The following is a 16,176-nucleotide window of genomic DNA, read 5'->3' as shown; positions in this document are numbered from 1 at the left end:
GATTATGAGTTTGAAGATACACTGGACTACTATTTTGAGACCAGCCTGAACTACATAGCAAATTCCAGTCTTAAAACAGTGCAAAAAAGAAAACAAAACTCTCACATATGCCAAAAACAAAACAAAACCCAAACAACAAACCTACACAAAATTCTCCCAGTGTGCACGTAGAGAGCTTTAACCCTCTGTATACGGCAGGTGGTGAAAGATGGAATTATAAATCCAGCAGTTCCACTCTTCCAGACAGGCAAAGACATACTACATTTTATGCATTCTCTAGCTGCTGGATGTTTGGATTGTTTCCATTTTGTATCTATTATGTATAATGTTGCTGGGAACAATAGTGTGCCTATTTTTCTGTGAAAAGTCCTTCCATCTTGAACTCAGGACATCAGGCTTGGCAGAAAGTGACTTTACCGATGGAGCCGTCTCTCTGGAGCTGGACTGCTACCTTAAATAAGGAAATTGTATGATGCCCAGCACATGGTAATACTTATCCTAATAGATGCGTGCTTTCAGTTCTTCCTGCAGCTTCAGCAGGCAGCGCTGGAGGTCTTTGCAGAGAATAACGCCCTCAGTAAGCTGCAGCTGGGACAGCTGGCCTCCATGGAGAGCTCTGTCTTTGATGACATGATTAACCTCTTGGAGCGTTTAAAGCTTGATATGTTGACTCGCCAAGTGGACCACGTTTTTAGAGAAGTGAAAGATGCCGCAAAGTTGTATAAGAAGGAAAGGTATGTCCTGTGTCAGTCACTCTTACACAAGCTGGTCGAGTCGAAGGTGGCATGGATGCCATGGATCATAGCTTTTGTGGAACCCCTGCTCCCGTATGTGGAGACTGAACTCGGGGTTCTGTATGTGGTAGGTCCAAACTTTGGTTTCGATGTAAATCTTTCTAAAATCTATTCTTTTGAAATTTACTCAGAAATAAACAAGTGATAATGTGGATTTCACAGAGAAGGGACATGATCTGGGGTTGACTAGCTCGGTGTCCAGAGGAAAGTGCCCTGTAGTCCGTGCCCTGTGTATGTGTCTCACAATTGATTCTCCTGCCTTTAAGCCCTAGTATGGTACCTGCTCACAGAACTGTCATCAGTTTGGAAGTAGTATTAGTTTGTTTGCTAAAATCAGAACATAAGATTAACTGGCGTCTTTTTAATTCTAAAGATAAGCTTTAATTTTTAGCTTACAACAATTGAATTTAGGGTATTTTCAAGGAAATATTAAATGATTAAAAGTTAAAATATAAGTAGATACATTTATTTCTGGGAGGGCCTTTAATATTAGACATTACTTTTTTTCTTTTAAACTCTAGAATTCCCCCCAAACAGTAAATCTTGAATTTAAAATGATTTGTTGAAACCTTAAGGATACAGAGTGATAAACATCCCTCTGGTGAAGGTTATTTGTTTTTTTAGATGGTTGTCCCTGCCATCACAGTCTGAACAGGCAGTGATGTCCCTGTCCAGCTCAGCCTGCCCACTCTTGCTGACCTTGCGGGATCATCTGCTTCAGTTGGAGCAGCAGCTTTGTTTCTCCTTATTCCGGATTTTCTGGCAGATACTTGTAGAGAAGCTGGATACATACATCTATCAGGAGGTAAGCCAGTGGGTGCTGGGGGGCTGGCTGTGCTGACGAAGGCTGTCATTATATGTATTGCTTTTTGTTTCAGATAATCCTTGCTAATCATTTCAACGAAGGAGGAGCAGCCCAGTTGCAGTTCGATATGACACGGAATCTTTTCCCTTTGTTTTCTCACTATTGCAAGAGACCAGAAAACTACTTTAAACAGTAAGCCTGATGACTTATTGTAAATATTGGTGTATCCACTTGTTAAAAGAGTTGGCTTCTTTTTTAACAATTTCAGAGTTTCATTGATATTGGTTGCAGTAATATCAATTAAAATCTGGAGCTGGAGAGATAGCTCATAAGTTAAGAGCACGTGATGCTCTTGTAGAGGACTGGGGTTTGGTTCTCAGCACTTACATAGTGGCTTACAGCTGTCCATAGCTCCAGTTCTGACACTGTCTTCTGGCCTCCACAGGCACCAGGCACATACAAGGTGCATAGACACGTACAGGCAAAACAGGCACATATAATTAAAAAAATATATAAAAAATAAGTTAAAACCTTAAAGCATCCTTTGGGTATCTATTTTATTTTCAAAACACAATAGGGAAACCAAAATAATGCATGTGATCCACATCCTCAGAAATTACATGTTGTACTTGCTACCTAGCATCTAGGTCACTGCTATTTGCTTATTACTGGGAGAGTAAATAGAAAATGAATTCAGATATAAATCTACCACCTGCAGAAAATAAGAAATCACAGCTAGGTTTAGTGCCTAACAGTAGCCGAGACCACAGGAAAATGAGTTTTCTTATAAATTTAATATTAGTTTTAGTTCTAGGTATAGTTAAAACATGAGAACAATTACTAAGAATTTAGTAAAAATTTTGTTGATTTAAAATTTACATTATGTATAGGGTTTGTGCAATTTGGAAACATTCCTTTGCAATATAAAAGCTTATGCTTGTTTATTTCAGGAAGCTATGGTTGCTTCTGGTTTGGGTTTCAGGTATTGCAAGCTGGCCATGAATTAGTATGTAGTAGCAGAGGGCGCCCCTTAGCTTCTGACCCTCCTGTCTCCCACTTCTGAGTGTTGTGAATGCAGGTACACACTCTCCACACCCCCAAGTTCTCTCCCACACTTATTCGTTCTAGGTAAGCACTCTACCTAGTACAGTAAATCTCCAGTGCCTGTTTGTTTATTATTGTTATTTTTATTATGTTTTTTTTAAGACAAGAGTTTCTTTTTTATTTTAATTTTTTAAACAATCTTTTCTCATTTTCCATAGCTATTCCAGTTCCCACTCCTTCCCCTCTTCCCACTCTTTCTACATCCTCTCCCCGCCGCCCCTCTTCACTCCTTAAGAGGGTAAGGCTTCTCAGGGGAGTCAACAAAGTCTGGCACATCACTCTGAGGCAGGACCAAGGCCCTTCCCCTATATCTATGCTGAGCAAGGTATCCCTCCAAAAAGAATGGGCTCCAAAAAACCCCTTTCAAACACTAGGGATAAATCCTGGTCCCACTGCCAGTGGCCCCGTAGACTTCTCAAGCCACATTCAGAGTGCCTAGTTTGGTCTTATGCAGGTCCCTCCTCCCCCATCAGTACAGAGCCAGTGAGCTTCCTCTAGCTCAGGTCAGGTGTTCTGTTGGTATCCCCATCATGGTCTTGATCCCTTTGACTCCTCCCTCTCTATGACTGTACTCCAGGAGCTAAGCCCAGTACATCAATTTGATTACAGGGGAAGGCCAGTTCAGGCACCCTCTCCACTATTGCTTAGGGTCTTAGCTGGGGTCATTCTTATGGAATCCTGGGAATTTTCCTGGTGTCAGGATTCACACTAGCCCTGTAATGGCTCCTTCAATCAAAAGGATTTCCTTGCTTTCCCTCTTTGTCCTTCCCACATCTTGGCCATCCCATTCCCTCAAGTTCTCCTCCCTCCCCTTCTCCTGTCCTCTTCCTTTCCTGTTCCCCTCCCCCCATGCTCCCAATTTTCTAGGAGATTTTATCTATTTCCCATTCCTAGGGGGATCCATGTATGTCTCTCAGGGTTCTTCTTGTTACCTAGGTTCTCTGGGGTCATGGACTATAGGCTGGTTATTCTTTGTTTTACCTCTAATACCCACTTATGAGTGAGTACATACTGTGTTTGTCAAGACAAGGTTTCTTTGTATAGCCTTGGATGCCCTAAAACTAACTTTGTAGACCAGGCTGACCTCGAAGTCACAGAGATCCTCCTGCTTCTGCCTCCTGAGTGCTGGGATTAAAGGCATGCACTACCACTGCCCAGCTGATTTTTATTATTATTTAAATTTTTAAATTTCTATTCTTGTGTGGAGGTCAGATGACAACTTGTGGGAAATAGTTCTCTCCTACCATGCAAAACCCAAGAATTGAACTCAGGCAGGTCACAAAGCTTGCCAACAGGCACTTTACCCACGAGCCGTTTTACACAGCCTTTCTATTTCTGTTGTGGTTTTGGTTTTCTGAAACAAAGTCTCTCTGTGTAGCCTTGGCTAGCCTGGAGCTCACAGTGTAGACCAGACTGTCCTAGTAGAAGTAGAGATACTTCCACTTTGGTTTCCTGTGTGCTGAGATTAAAAGTATGCCAACATCTCCAACCTGTTTTATGTTTTTGATTTGTTTTGCTTTTCGGCATGTTCATTTTTATTCCTTTTCTTTTTTCCCCTATGTCCTAATTCTACCTAAAATCATTGCTATATTTAATAATCTGTTAACATCAGTTTACTAAGACAAACGAATGATCTGTTAACCCTGTACACTTTGTGTAGTCCCAGTATATTTAAAGAACTAAGTAGTAAGTCCATAGGTAGTCGATTCTCCAATGGTGATTGTCAGCCTAAGGATGGTGCAATAGAGAATCTGTCCTTCCCTTCTTTTTTGTCTTCCTAAACAGTGTAAAAGAAGCCTGCATTGTTCTGAATTTGAACATTGGTTCTGCATTACTCCTGAAAGATGTCCTGCAGTCAGCTTCCGAGCATGTTCCTGCCACAGCAGCCTTAAATGAAGTTGGAATTTACAAACTGGCTCAGCAAGATGTTGAGATTTTGCTCAATTTGAGGACAAACTGGCCTAACACTGGAAAATAATGTCTCTTTAAGAAAAGGGCTATTTAACAAAGAAAACAGTTGGATTGAAGTTGTCTGCTAAAAGTTCTGAATTACTGAAACTGGACAAATGAAAACTTGGTAGAATCATTTATTATCTTGAGTTATGATGTCACCAAAGCAATGAACATGCTTCCTCCGTCCTCCTGCTCCTAAGAAAACAAAGAACGGAAAACTCAGCTATGAGAAGCAGAGTAATTACAAATTAGAATTACAGATAGGCATGCAGACATCTGAAGACAGTGTGAGAGCAAAGGCCAGCCATAAACTGATCTCCACTTTGCTAAAGCCGAACACACCCAGTACCTTGTAGAAATACTAAGTTACGAATGTATGTTGATAATTGAGGTTCCTGTATCCAGTTTGGGATTTTACCATGTTTATATGAGAAATGCACAGTGCGTTGGGAGTGGTAGAAGACACCTATATTCTCAGGAGGATCACTGTGTGTTTAAGACTCGCCTGGGCAACATAGATTCTGTCTCACCAGAGAAAAACAAAACAAAGCAAACCACACCACCCCCAAACCAACAACACAACAGTTTTATGAGATGGTGGTTAAGCTATAGTTGTTCCTAATTTTCAATTCTCATGTCCTTTCAATTAAAGTATTTGTTGTATTTGTGTGTGCGTTAATGAGCGTGTCTGTGTATTTGCTCATGTGTGGGATATATAGGTGTGTGTGCCTGTGGAGGTCAGAGGTCAACCTTGGGTATTGTTCCCCAAGATGTCCACCTTGTTTTGGAGACAGGGTCTCTCACTGGGACTTTGGGCAGGCCCAGGGTTCTTCTGTCTCTGCCTCCCCTAGACAGGCATTACAAGTGTAAACCATCATGTCAGGTTTTACATGGGCTCTAGGGAGCGAACTCTTTATACTGATTTGTTAGTGAGTTAACTGTTTATGCTGGCTTGTTAATGGCAAATACTTTACCCTTTACCACTAAGCAACTCCTCAGCCCTTCCTGATTCTATTTCTTGTAATAATGGCAGTATTTTTCCTCTGGTTGAAACACTTTAGGATTCAGTAACTGCTTTAGTCATGTGCCTGTGGTGATAATTATGTAGCTGACGAGATAGAAATCCTCTCTCTCTCTCTCTGTCTCTCTCTCTCTCTCTCTCTCTCTCTCTCTCTGTGTGTGTGTGTGTGTGTGTGTGTGTGTGTAGGCGTGTTACTTGAGTGTGTGCACTGGAGGGCAGAGTTGATGTTGAGTGCCTTCCTCAATTGCTTCCCACCTTATCTTTTGAGACCAGGTCTCTGTGAACCTGGAGCTCATTGATTCAGCTAGACTGACTGGTCAGTGAGCTTTTCCCAGTGCTGGGGTTACAGACATGTGTGACTCTGCCCAGCTTTTATGTGTAAGAATTTAAACTCAGGTCTTTATAGTTGTCCAACAAGCCCTTTGCCAGCTGAGCCATCTCCCTGACTGGAGACCAAAATTTTAGATTTTTGTTTTTCCTCTTAACATTTGCTTGATCTTGGTCTATGTTTTATGTGTAGGACTAGAGATCAAACTCTGAGCCTTGCTCATTCAAGGCAAGTCCTCCACCAACTTGATTAATAACTCCTCAGAGAGTAAAGTTTTTATACAAATTGAGCTTAATTAGCCAGAAGATTTCTGCACCTATAAAATTTTATTCTGGTTTTTGTCCCTAATTACTAAGTAAGATGACTTTTATTTAGTACTTTCAATGCTGTAATATCTCAGCCTAAAATTGTTGGGCTGCGGACTCAGCTGTTCAGCTGCTCTTCCAGAGGACCTGGGTTCAGGGCCTGCCTAGCACGTAACAGTCGCTCACAATGGGCTGTGACTCCATCCCGTGGGATACAGTGCCCTCTTTTGTCTCTGAGGGTATTGCATGCATGTGGTACACATTTAGGCAAATGCTCATACACTTAAAAATAAAATCTCAAAAAATTAATTTCAGGCCTGCAGCTAGTCTACATTATTGATATTTACTTCACTGAAAGTCATTTTAAGAAAATACTTTAAGATGTATTCTATTTTCTCAGAGAGAGAGAGTGAGAGAGGGAGAGATTTGGACTTGTTTTGTAGCTCACACTAGGGTTGAACTCATGATCCTTCTGCCACCCCCACTTCAAGTACTGGGATTCTAAGCATGCATGACCATGTCTGCTATTATTTATTTAAAGTCATAGTAATCTATAATTATGATTGTGTGTATATGTATACTGTGTGTGGGGAGGGGAGTGTCATCATGTATGTGGACATAACCTGATGTCATCAGTTCTCCCTTTCCACCTTATGAGAGTCCCAAGGTCAGGCTCTGGTTCCTAGGCTCGCACAGGAAGCACTTTTACTGTCTCAGCCTTTCCACTGCCTTATTCTATATATACAGAAATATGCCACTAGAGAAAGTTCCTGGAATCCACAAAGACCCTAAGCAATAGTGGAGAAGGTACCTGATACGGCCTTGCCCAGTAGTCACATTTATGAATATCTCAAATGTCACCATAGAACCTTCATCCAGTAACTGATGGAAACAGAGGCAGAAGCCCACAGCAGAGTGCAGGGATGAGTTCCCAAAGTCCAGTGAAGAGTGTGAGGAGTGAGAATATGAACAAAGAGGTCAAGATCATAATGGGACAACCACTGAAACAGGTTACCTGAGCTAATGGGAGCTCACCAACTCCAGCTGGACAGGAAATGTACCAGCATAGGGCCAAATTATTCCCTCTGACTGTGGGTGACATTTGTATGGTGAGGCAGACTGTAAGACCAATGGCAGTGGCCCCAGGATTTATCCCTACTGCCTGTAGTAGCTTTTTGGGAACCCATTCTCTTTGGATGGATACCTTGTTCAGCCTAGATATTAGTAGGGAGGGCCTCGAACCTTCCTCAAAGCAATGTGTCTTCCCCTCTATGAGTAATGAATAGGGAGGGTGTGTGGGAAGATGGATGGAATGGGAGGAGGGGAGGGAGTGAGAAATGGGATTGGTACGTAAAATAAAAAAGATAGTTTGTTTTCTTTTCTAAAATATAAAATTTAATAATAATAAATTATCCATTTGTAGTAACAGGATTTTTCTTCATTGTCATTCAATACATCATCTTCACTTTACTAAATTCACTTCTATGTACATAAAAGCAGTTTTGTTTAAAGATTTATTTATTTATTTAATATACAGTGTTCTGCCTGCACATTTGCCTTTAATGAAGGCAAAATAGGGGAACAGGAATACATTATAGATTGTTGATAGATGATGTGGGAGTGTCATATATCAATCTGTTGATTTCATTGGTTAAGCAATAAAGAAACTGCTTGGCCCTCATAGGTTAAAACATAGGTGGGAGGAGTAAACAGAACGGAAGGCTGGGAGAAAGAAGCTGAGTCAAGGAGTCGCCATGATTCTCCCACTCCAGGCAGACGCAGGTTAAGATCATTCCTGGTAAGCCAGCTCTTGGGCTACACAGATTAATAGAAATGGGTTAGATCCATATGTAAGAGCTAGCCAATAAGAAACTGAAACTAATGGGTCAGGAAGTGTTTAAAAGAATACAGTCCGTGTAATTATTTCGGGTAAAGATAGCCGTGCGGGCGGCCGGGTGCCGGGGACGCAGCCCGCCCCTCTTATTACTACAGATAGCAACCACACAGTTGTTAGGAATTGAACTCAGGACCGCTGAAAGAGCATCTAGTGCTCTTTTTTTTCGATTAATTATGCATGCACGTCGACATTCACACACAGACACACAGGGACACATTCACACACAGACACACAGGGACACATTCAAACACAGACACTTACCCAGACACAGGCACAGACGGGAATCACACTCGGGACCTCGGGCACTGCAGGTGGCGCTTCAACCTCTGAGCCACCTCTCCGACTGATGCATCTAGTGCTCTTAACCTCTGAACCATTTCTCAAGTCCCCCTAAAGACAGTTTTAAGAGTCTGGTGGATAAGTAGACATGCCCTGCCTTGGATAGACTCCTGTGTTTGAATGCTTGGTCCAAAGGGAGTGGCATTATCATAAGATGTGTAGTGTTGAAATAGGTGTGACCTTGCTGGATGAAGTGTCACTGTAAGGTGGGTCAATCCCGATGCTGGGTTTGCTCCTGGCTTCTGCTCCTGGTTGAGTTTGTTGTCTCTGTGTCTTGTGTCTTAGGTAATTGGTTCAGTACCACTCCGGTTCTGGTGGAGGTCATGGACTCTGAGTCAGGTCGTTGGCTCAATCCTGGTCTGTCAGTGTCCCAGGATTGGGTTGGATCCCAGGGCTGGGTTTGTCCCTGGCTTCTGCTCCCAGTGGAGCTTGTTTCCCCATTTTTTTTTCTGTCTTACGTGAAAACGTTCACAACAAATCACTATGACAATATTATTCCTGGAAATGAAATCCAAGTGGGATTTTTTTAAAAAACTATTCCATGGCTGTTTTAATTTTCTCTGACTTGGTATTTTGTCTGAGAAGTAGGGGCTGGGGGCATGGGGAGTGGGGTGGAGAAAGAGAACTGCAAGCAAGCAAGCAAGCAGTGGCCATGGTGAAATATGTCTTTGAAAGGAGACTTAGATGGCAGGGAACTGCAGCTGCCATTTCCCTCCCTCCCTTCCTCCCTCCTTCCCTACCTACCTCCCTACCTCCCTTCCTCCCTTCCTCCCTTCCTTCCTTCCTTCCTTCCTCCCTCCCTCCCTCCTTTGTTCCTTTGGTCCCATCCAGTCCCTCCCTCTCACCATGCCCTAACCCTAACAATCCTAACCGTAAACCCTAAAACCTAACCCTAACCCAGGGCATCAGTCTTAGCAGCAAACAATTTTAATAAATGGAGCAATGTTCTAGATTTCAATTGTAGTTCTGTGAAAGTGTTATAAACAAATGTTTACCTTCCAGTATAAACAAATTTTAAAAAATATATGGTCATATAAAATTTTCCTATGCAGAGGATTTATTATTCAAGTTGTCCTGTGTTCCTCTATCCTCATATGAAATTAAGTTTACAATCTGAAAAGAAGACAACAGTTTACTGTTCTATAACAGTATATATAATGTTATATACTATATACTGTTATATATATTATATATACATATATTTATAAACACACACATATATCAATATCATATAATCTTAGCTGAGCACCAGTGAGATAGCTCAGAGGAAAATGTCTATGGTGTGGAAGGCTGGAAAACTGACCTTGATCACCATATTAAAAGGACCAAAAGCAAAAACCACAAAGTTGTCTTCTGGTCTCCACATATCTGCACTAGTACTACAAACCCATAATTACATTACACAAACACCATAAATCTTTGTTATAAAATAAAACCTAGTGTCATTACATTATCTGGCATTTGTGATAAATTTCCTTAGAAGTCAGTTCTTCAAGAGGAAATAACAAATGATTAACTATGGGGACAGGGAAATTCAATATTTATGTGTGTATATTCTAATATATGTTTATACACACACATAAAACATCAAGCTACAGTATGAGACACACAGTTGAATGGTGATTATCCTATTTTATTACATCTTTACCAGATAATTGAAAATATTGCTTTGAATACACACATGAGGTCATTAATGTTTCTTATATTCTCTTCTAGTAAATATTTTGACATTAACATTGTTAAATTGTGTTGATAAAACAGCAAATGTTGGGAGTACATCATCCACCCTTAGACTTGTACTCAGGACATAAACACATAAGGATCATGGGTTCTAATGTATTCTTGAATCATTACTGACATCTAAGTTGAGCTGAATAACAAACAAGAAAATCTCAAGGGAATTTGGGAATTTGTGGAAATATTAAAACAAAACCAGAAACAACAACCCACCACCATTTCATGGACACCCTTACTTGAAAAGTATAATCACACACTGCCTGATGTTTAACTAAACAATGGATCACTTAGATGATGGGGATACTATTCTACACATTACAGCATAAAAATATCAATCAATAAATAAGAGCACAATAGAATATAAACAAAAGCCACAGAAGAAATGTAAGGACCACAAAATAAACTTCACTAAATGGATTTGTCACACATGAAGCACCCTTCAGTATCTACCTCAAATGTTTCAAAGTAGAAACCACAATGAAGTAATCTACTATCAGTCTTCAGTGAACATGATAAGCAATTTACTTCCTTCAAGGTTATGATAAAAAATCAAAGAAACATGTTTTTTTCTTGAAGCTGAAGACAACTGTGATGTCTAACGTCTTTGCACAATCATTTTCAGGAATAGAGTTTTTCTCTCATATGAGTTTATCCCTATTTCTTGACTTCAAATGATACAAATAGGCTTTAAAATACTTACAGTACTAGAAACATGGCTGGGCAGTTAAAAAAATGTTCATTCCTGGGACCAAGGTCTAATTTTTGACAACTTCCTGTAATTCTTGCTACAAGAAGATCTTAGGGTCTAACATTCTCAGAAACCAGCATGAAAAATTTACATACTCAGGAGTGCAGAGCCCCAAAGCCATGGATTGTGGAGAGCTCTGTCTATTTGTCCCACACTGAGAAAATTTTCCAGGACTTGAGGATGGTTAGCTCAAGGCTTCCCTCTGGTGGCCAATGTGTCCCATTATCAAGATCTTATTGAGGCCAAATCTTAGTGCATAGAGAAATTAGCCATTAGGGACAGATTGTATCAGACAGTTCCAATATATAAAGATTTTGTAAGAGATATCCCAGGGAGGATAGCAGATTTGGCTTCGAACTGCAAACTCCCATTTTAAAAGTCTATGCCCAACTGTGTGACTCAAGACTGCTACAGCTCATCTGCCCAGATAGCTCTTAGGTCAGAATGGGGCTGTGAAGATTGAGTGCTAAGTGTCCCTAAAATAAACAAAATTCACCTAGGTGAAAGTCTGTTTTCACTGCTAGGATCAGGCTCTTGGCGTGGACTGTGTCTTCAACAAAAGCCCGGTAATCAACAAAAGTAAACATGAACGGGTGTCCCAAAACCCTATAGCATGAACAAGAAAAAGGAACTCACCAGGACACAGCCGCTGTAGTCCAGGATCCGGTTTTAGCCTGGCATGGATTTCTTTGTTTCTGGCCACCTTGATCTCAAACTCTGAATGTAGCCCTAAGAAACACTTCATCTAATTTCCATCTTTAGTCTTTTTCTGAATTTTGGTGATCCCTTTAAATGAATCACACTGATTCTTAGCTTATTCAAATCTCTAGACAACAGCTGCCAACACCAGATTCTACCTCAGTTTACCATACTGTTTCCATGATTGCAATGCAATATTTCTAAGTTAATTTCCATCTTCAGAATTATATAGTTGAGGGGGTGGTGTTCAGTGGTATAGCACAAACTTAACACGTATGAGGGCTTGAGTTCAATCCCCAAAACCAAAAAGGAGAAGAAGGAACTGGTTCTCAATTTAAGGGTCCTCGCCTATTTAACATATCAAAGCCGACCTGGCTGCCAGGTTGTCCCAGCATCCTTCAGTCCCTATGTGCTCCATGTTGCCCCACCCAACCCTACCCTGAAAGTTTCTCTCTCTCCCTTTCCCCCCTTTCCTCACACAGCCCAGCTCAGTGGGCTGGTCATGTATAACCTGAACTCTGTCATATGCATCTGGCTGTTTGGCTGTTCTCTCCCTCAGATCTACAATAAACCTTCTTCTCCACCATACCTAGGTGCAATCGTGTTCTCCTTTTATTTCTGAGTGGCTCCTAGTAGGTCAAACACTGCAATGATGGCAATATACCCAAAGGTGTATAGGTAATTAATTCAATGGCTTGAGAGAGAAAATACAAAACTGAACAGTTCTGGAATCGGATGTGGATCTAGGAGGTGAATAACCAATTCCCCCACTTACTCAACAACTGAATGGGTGGGCACTGTCCCTAAAGTTACGATTTCTGACACAATCTGACCTCCTTTACTGTCGTCAAGTATAGAGGAGTTGATGAGTCTACACTCAATTACACCGTAATTCCTCATCACAGACTTTCCTTATCTCCAGCGCAATTCTGCAATGGTCTTTAGCAATTGCACTGTAAAGCAGAGACACGCAACCCACTTAAAATCACTGCAGCAGCTCCCAGCCTCACCCTGGGGCCATACACTGGACTCGCGCTCCATACCAGTAGATACTTTTACTTCCCCTTCTAGAAAACCAGGAGGGATGGGAGGGCAGAAGTAAAGGCAAACTTCCAGCCTCCAGTGGGGCCCTGGGTGATGTCATGGGATCTGCACCCACAGGCCACAAGGCCTAAATCCTTGCGAAGCTGACTACTGCAGCTCAGCAGGGGGTGACAAAAGACCATTATGGATGCTACTTGAGCTGACACTCATGACCCATATTGCCACCAAAGACCACAAAGATTCCAAGTCTTGTTTGCCACCTGTGACCATTTTTGTGCTCAAAGACCATTCTTCCACTGTGGTAATACTGATCTTAAGGGCCTTTACTGCTACCTAGTGCTATATAGACCGAAGCTGTGGTGCAGAGACATGTCTAGGTTTGTGGCCCCACTACAGCCAGAGTCTGTGTTGATGTCTGTGGCTCCTGAATCCATTGAAGGTCATGAAAATGCTTGGGGTTCTGAGATGGTACCTGGGGCCATGTTGCTGTTGAAAGACCACACAACCACTTGAGTGGTGCCAATCTGAGTGTCCTTCTGGGGCCATGGTGATATCCAGGCTCAGATTGCTGCCAAAGATAAGTATGGGTCCGTGTTATTACCACAGCCAGGGTCTATGTTGGGATGCACGGACAATGTTGCCACCAAAGGCCACATGGATGTCTAAGTATAGACCATAACCTGTGGTTATGTTGGTGTCTGGGGCCTGTCTGCCGTAGGGGCCATGGCGATCTGCGTGACTTCTGCTGCTACATGGGGCCATGGTTGCCCAAGTCTGGGCTGCTGTCAAGAGTCATGTCTGACTCCATGTCTCTACAGAAGGCAGGATCTGAGTTGATGTCTGTGGCTCCTGTTACCACCTAAGGCCGTGAGGATGAGAATGTGTTGGTGTCTGTGTGGAAAGCTGCTTCTGTGATCACCTTGATCTGTGTGGCATTTGGTTAATTAATTTTGCATGGTTTTCTTTTGAGGGGGAATTCTGCAAGGGTGATGGGCAGATATGGAGACATTGAAAAGTGAGCAGAATTGTTTGCATGATGTGAAATTCCCATAGAATCAATCAAGAATTATAAAGAGATAGATAGAAAGAGAGAGAGAAATAGAGAGAGAGAGAGAGAGAGAGAGAGAGAGAGAGAGAAGGCGTTGAAACTGAACAGAATATTTAGGGAAGATGACTTCTAAGAAATTAGTTTCTGCTTGCTTCAGTAGCACATATACTAAAATTGGAACAATACAGAGAAGATTAGCATGGCCCCTGCACAAGGATGACATGCAAATTCATGAAGCGTTCCTTATTTTATATTTTAGATGTTATTATTTACAAAGCAATAAAAAACAATAAAAAACAAAATTATAGGTTGAAGGGAGATATTTACTCTTAGGACAGACTTTTCTAAATTCTTCTTATTTCAGAATTTATTCATCAATAAATTATTTAGTAGAATTAAGAAAATCGGATGGTATATTAAAGTAGGCTAGCAAATAATAGCAATACAATTTCAAGTGTTTATAGGCATGAAGTATTTCACATACTTAAAGTTATATGCTTTGGGCCTTGTGGGAATGTAATTAAGTGCTACATTTTTACTTTTGGAAATGTGATGAAATAACCTAAAGAAACTAGTTTCTTCTTTGTCTAGAAGCCCAAAATGGCCTTGGGGCACCTTGTTCTTTCCAAAGACAGAGAGAGCAAAAGTATTTGGAGACTCTGATCCTTATCTCATTCCTAAATGGTTTTAGGGTTATAATTTAGAGTAGCTACAGAGGTCCATTAAAGAAAGCTCATGATTAAGTGAACAGAAACAGTGGCGTGGGTGGAGACCCAGTGTTCTAGGTGGGCAGGGTCCATCACCTAGTCATAGGACCATCTAAAGTCACACCAAAGGGATAGGGAGAATAATTTTTCCTAGAGAGGCATGATGGTGCAGCACACATCCAATCCCTGGACTCTGAAAGCAGAGACAAGAAGATCTTAATGACCCTTGCCTACATAGCAATATACAGGACTGTCAAGGCTATGTAGTAAGACTCTGTGTCTAAACTTTTTCTCATTAATTGATATATTATCCATTTCATTCCTAGAATTCTCCCTACCCTGTTGGTTCCTGCATGCTATGTTGAGTTTCAGTTGGGTCTGTCTATCCCAGGGTGGCCAGATCAGACTTTTCCTTTTTTTTTCTGTCTCTTTTATTTGGATTTTGGACACTGGACTAATCTAATTATAACTTTTCTGATACTTTAGGCTCCTTTACTTTTTCTAGAAATGCCCCATTTTTCATATGTCAGTTTGTTTATCATATGTTTGGCCTCCATACCTGCTTAAACAACATGAGTGTATATCTCCCTTTTCCCCCTCTATTGTCCTCCTCTGTGATTGCTGAGTTGCATACTTGCATGAGCTTGAAATATTCCCTCATAACTTGAGCAGATTATCTTTGGACTTTCACTTGAGTACATTTTAAAACTTATTTATTAATGAGATTAAGAACTGCCAAACATTATCCAATAATGGAAGCATCATAGCTCTGAGCTATCAATACTTGTGCAGAGGAACAATAGGGAATTCTGAGTTGGAGGTGTCCTTTAATGGAGACATTTGTGGCAGATTTCCACACCTTCTCACCAGTTTTTTCTAGTCTCAGTCTCTCCAAGAAAGGTGAAGTCAGACATTCAGGATCCAATGTGGCAGAAGATGAAGAGAAGATCTGTGGAAAATGACCACTTACACATTGCATCTTAGTGCTGCAATGTCCCTGGTACTGCTCTCCTCCTGTCCTGAGTTGATGAGGTGCTCATGACAGAAAAGTGTCATCTAAGCCTAGTCCCTGAGTCATACGGTCTTTCTGAGTCTCTTCTTTATGATCACTGAGAGACCAAAGCAGACAGGTCCTTATTACAGGTCTCCAATTATAAAAATTGGTCTATAATGTAGATTACTGTTTCCCATGATCTTTGTCTTCCAGTTTCTATGGTGACCTCCAACAGGAGTAGTGATGCCAATACCCCACATCCTACCTTAGGGCCCATGTCCTTCACATCCTTTAGGCCTCTTTGAAGACCTTTATTGACCCTTACTTGGTTTCCTGAGAAATTCTCAACAACATGTCATCAGCACAGATCCTAAATCTGTTTGGCAAATGCCTTGGCCTTCCTCCTGATTCTGCCTCTTCTATGTTAGTTCATAGACTGATGTTCCTCTGGTGCTTTGAATAAAAAATATTCTCACAGACCACTGGGAGGAGAAGGTGAGCAGTAGTGAGGGTGGCCACACCAGCCTGCTGAGAGGAAATGCTTAAGTAGCAATGTGACAGGCTGGACAGGAAGGAGAAGCGTGAGAAACAGCTAACTGAGCCAGGCTAGGATGCTGGGAGGAGGAGTATAAGCAGCAGTGCAATAGGCCAGT

The 16,176-nt window shown here is 41.4% G+C and overlaps 1 protein-coding gene and 1 non-coding gene across 3 annotated transcripts in view; both read left to right on the top strand.

Annotated features, from left to right (window-relative positions):
- Positions 1–5,335, top strand: part of Rint1 (RAD50 interactor 1) — a 42,313-nt gene extending 36,978 nt beyond the window's left edge. For both annotated transcript variants that reach the window (XM_041668581.1, XM_041668583.1), the window contains 4 exons: positions 520–734; positions 1,419–1,599; positions 1,673–1,791; positions 4,489–5,335. In XM_041668581.1, the coding sequence (XP_041524515.1) occupies positions 520–734; positions 1,419–1,599; positions 1,673–1,791; positions 4,489–4,681 (708 nt within the window). In that variant the 3' untranslated portion in view covers positions 4,682–5,335. The remainder of the gene's footprint in view (positions 1–519; positions 735–1,418; positions 1,600–1,672; positions 1,792–4,488) is intronic.
- Positions 5,336–13,970: 8,635 nt separating this feature from the next.
- LOC121459164 lies at positions 13,971–14,073 on the top strand. The gene has a single exon (XR_005975919.1). It is a non-coding gene; the product is annotated as a U6 spliceosomal RNA (small nuclear RNA).
- The last annotated feature ends 2,103 nt before the right edge of the window (positions 14,074–16,176 follow it).

This window comes from Microtus oregoni, unplaced genomic scaffold, assembly GCF_018167655.1.
Source record: "Microtus oregoni isolate MIOR12 unplaced genomic scaffold, Mior012 000018F_ref0000195, whole genome shotgun sequence".
NCBI classification, from domain to species: Eukaryota; Metazoa; Chordata; class Mammalia; order Rodentia; family Cricetidae; genus Microtus; species Microtus oregoni.
The sequence above is the reverse complement of the archived record's forward strand: the minus strand, read 5'-3'. Positions and strand labels throughout refer to the sequence as shown.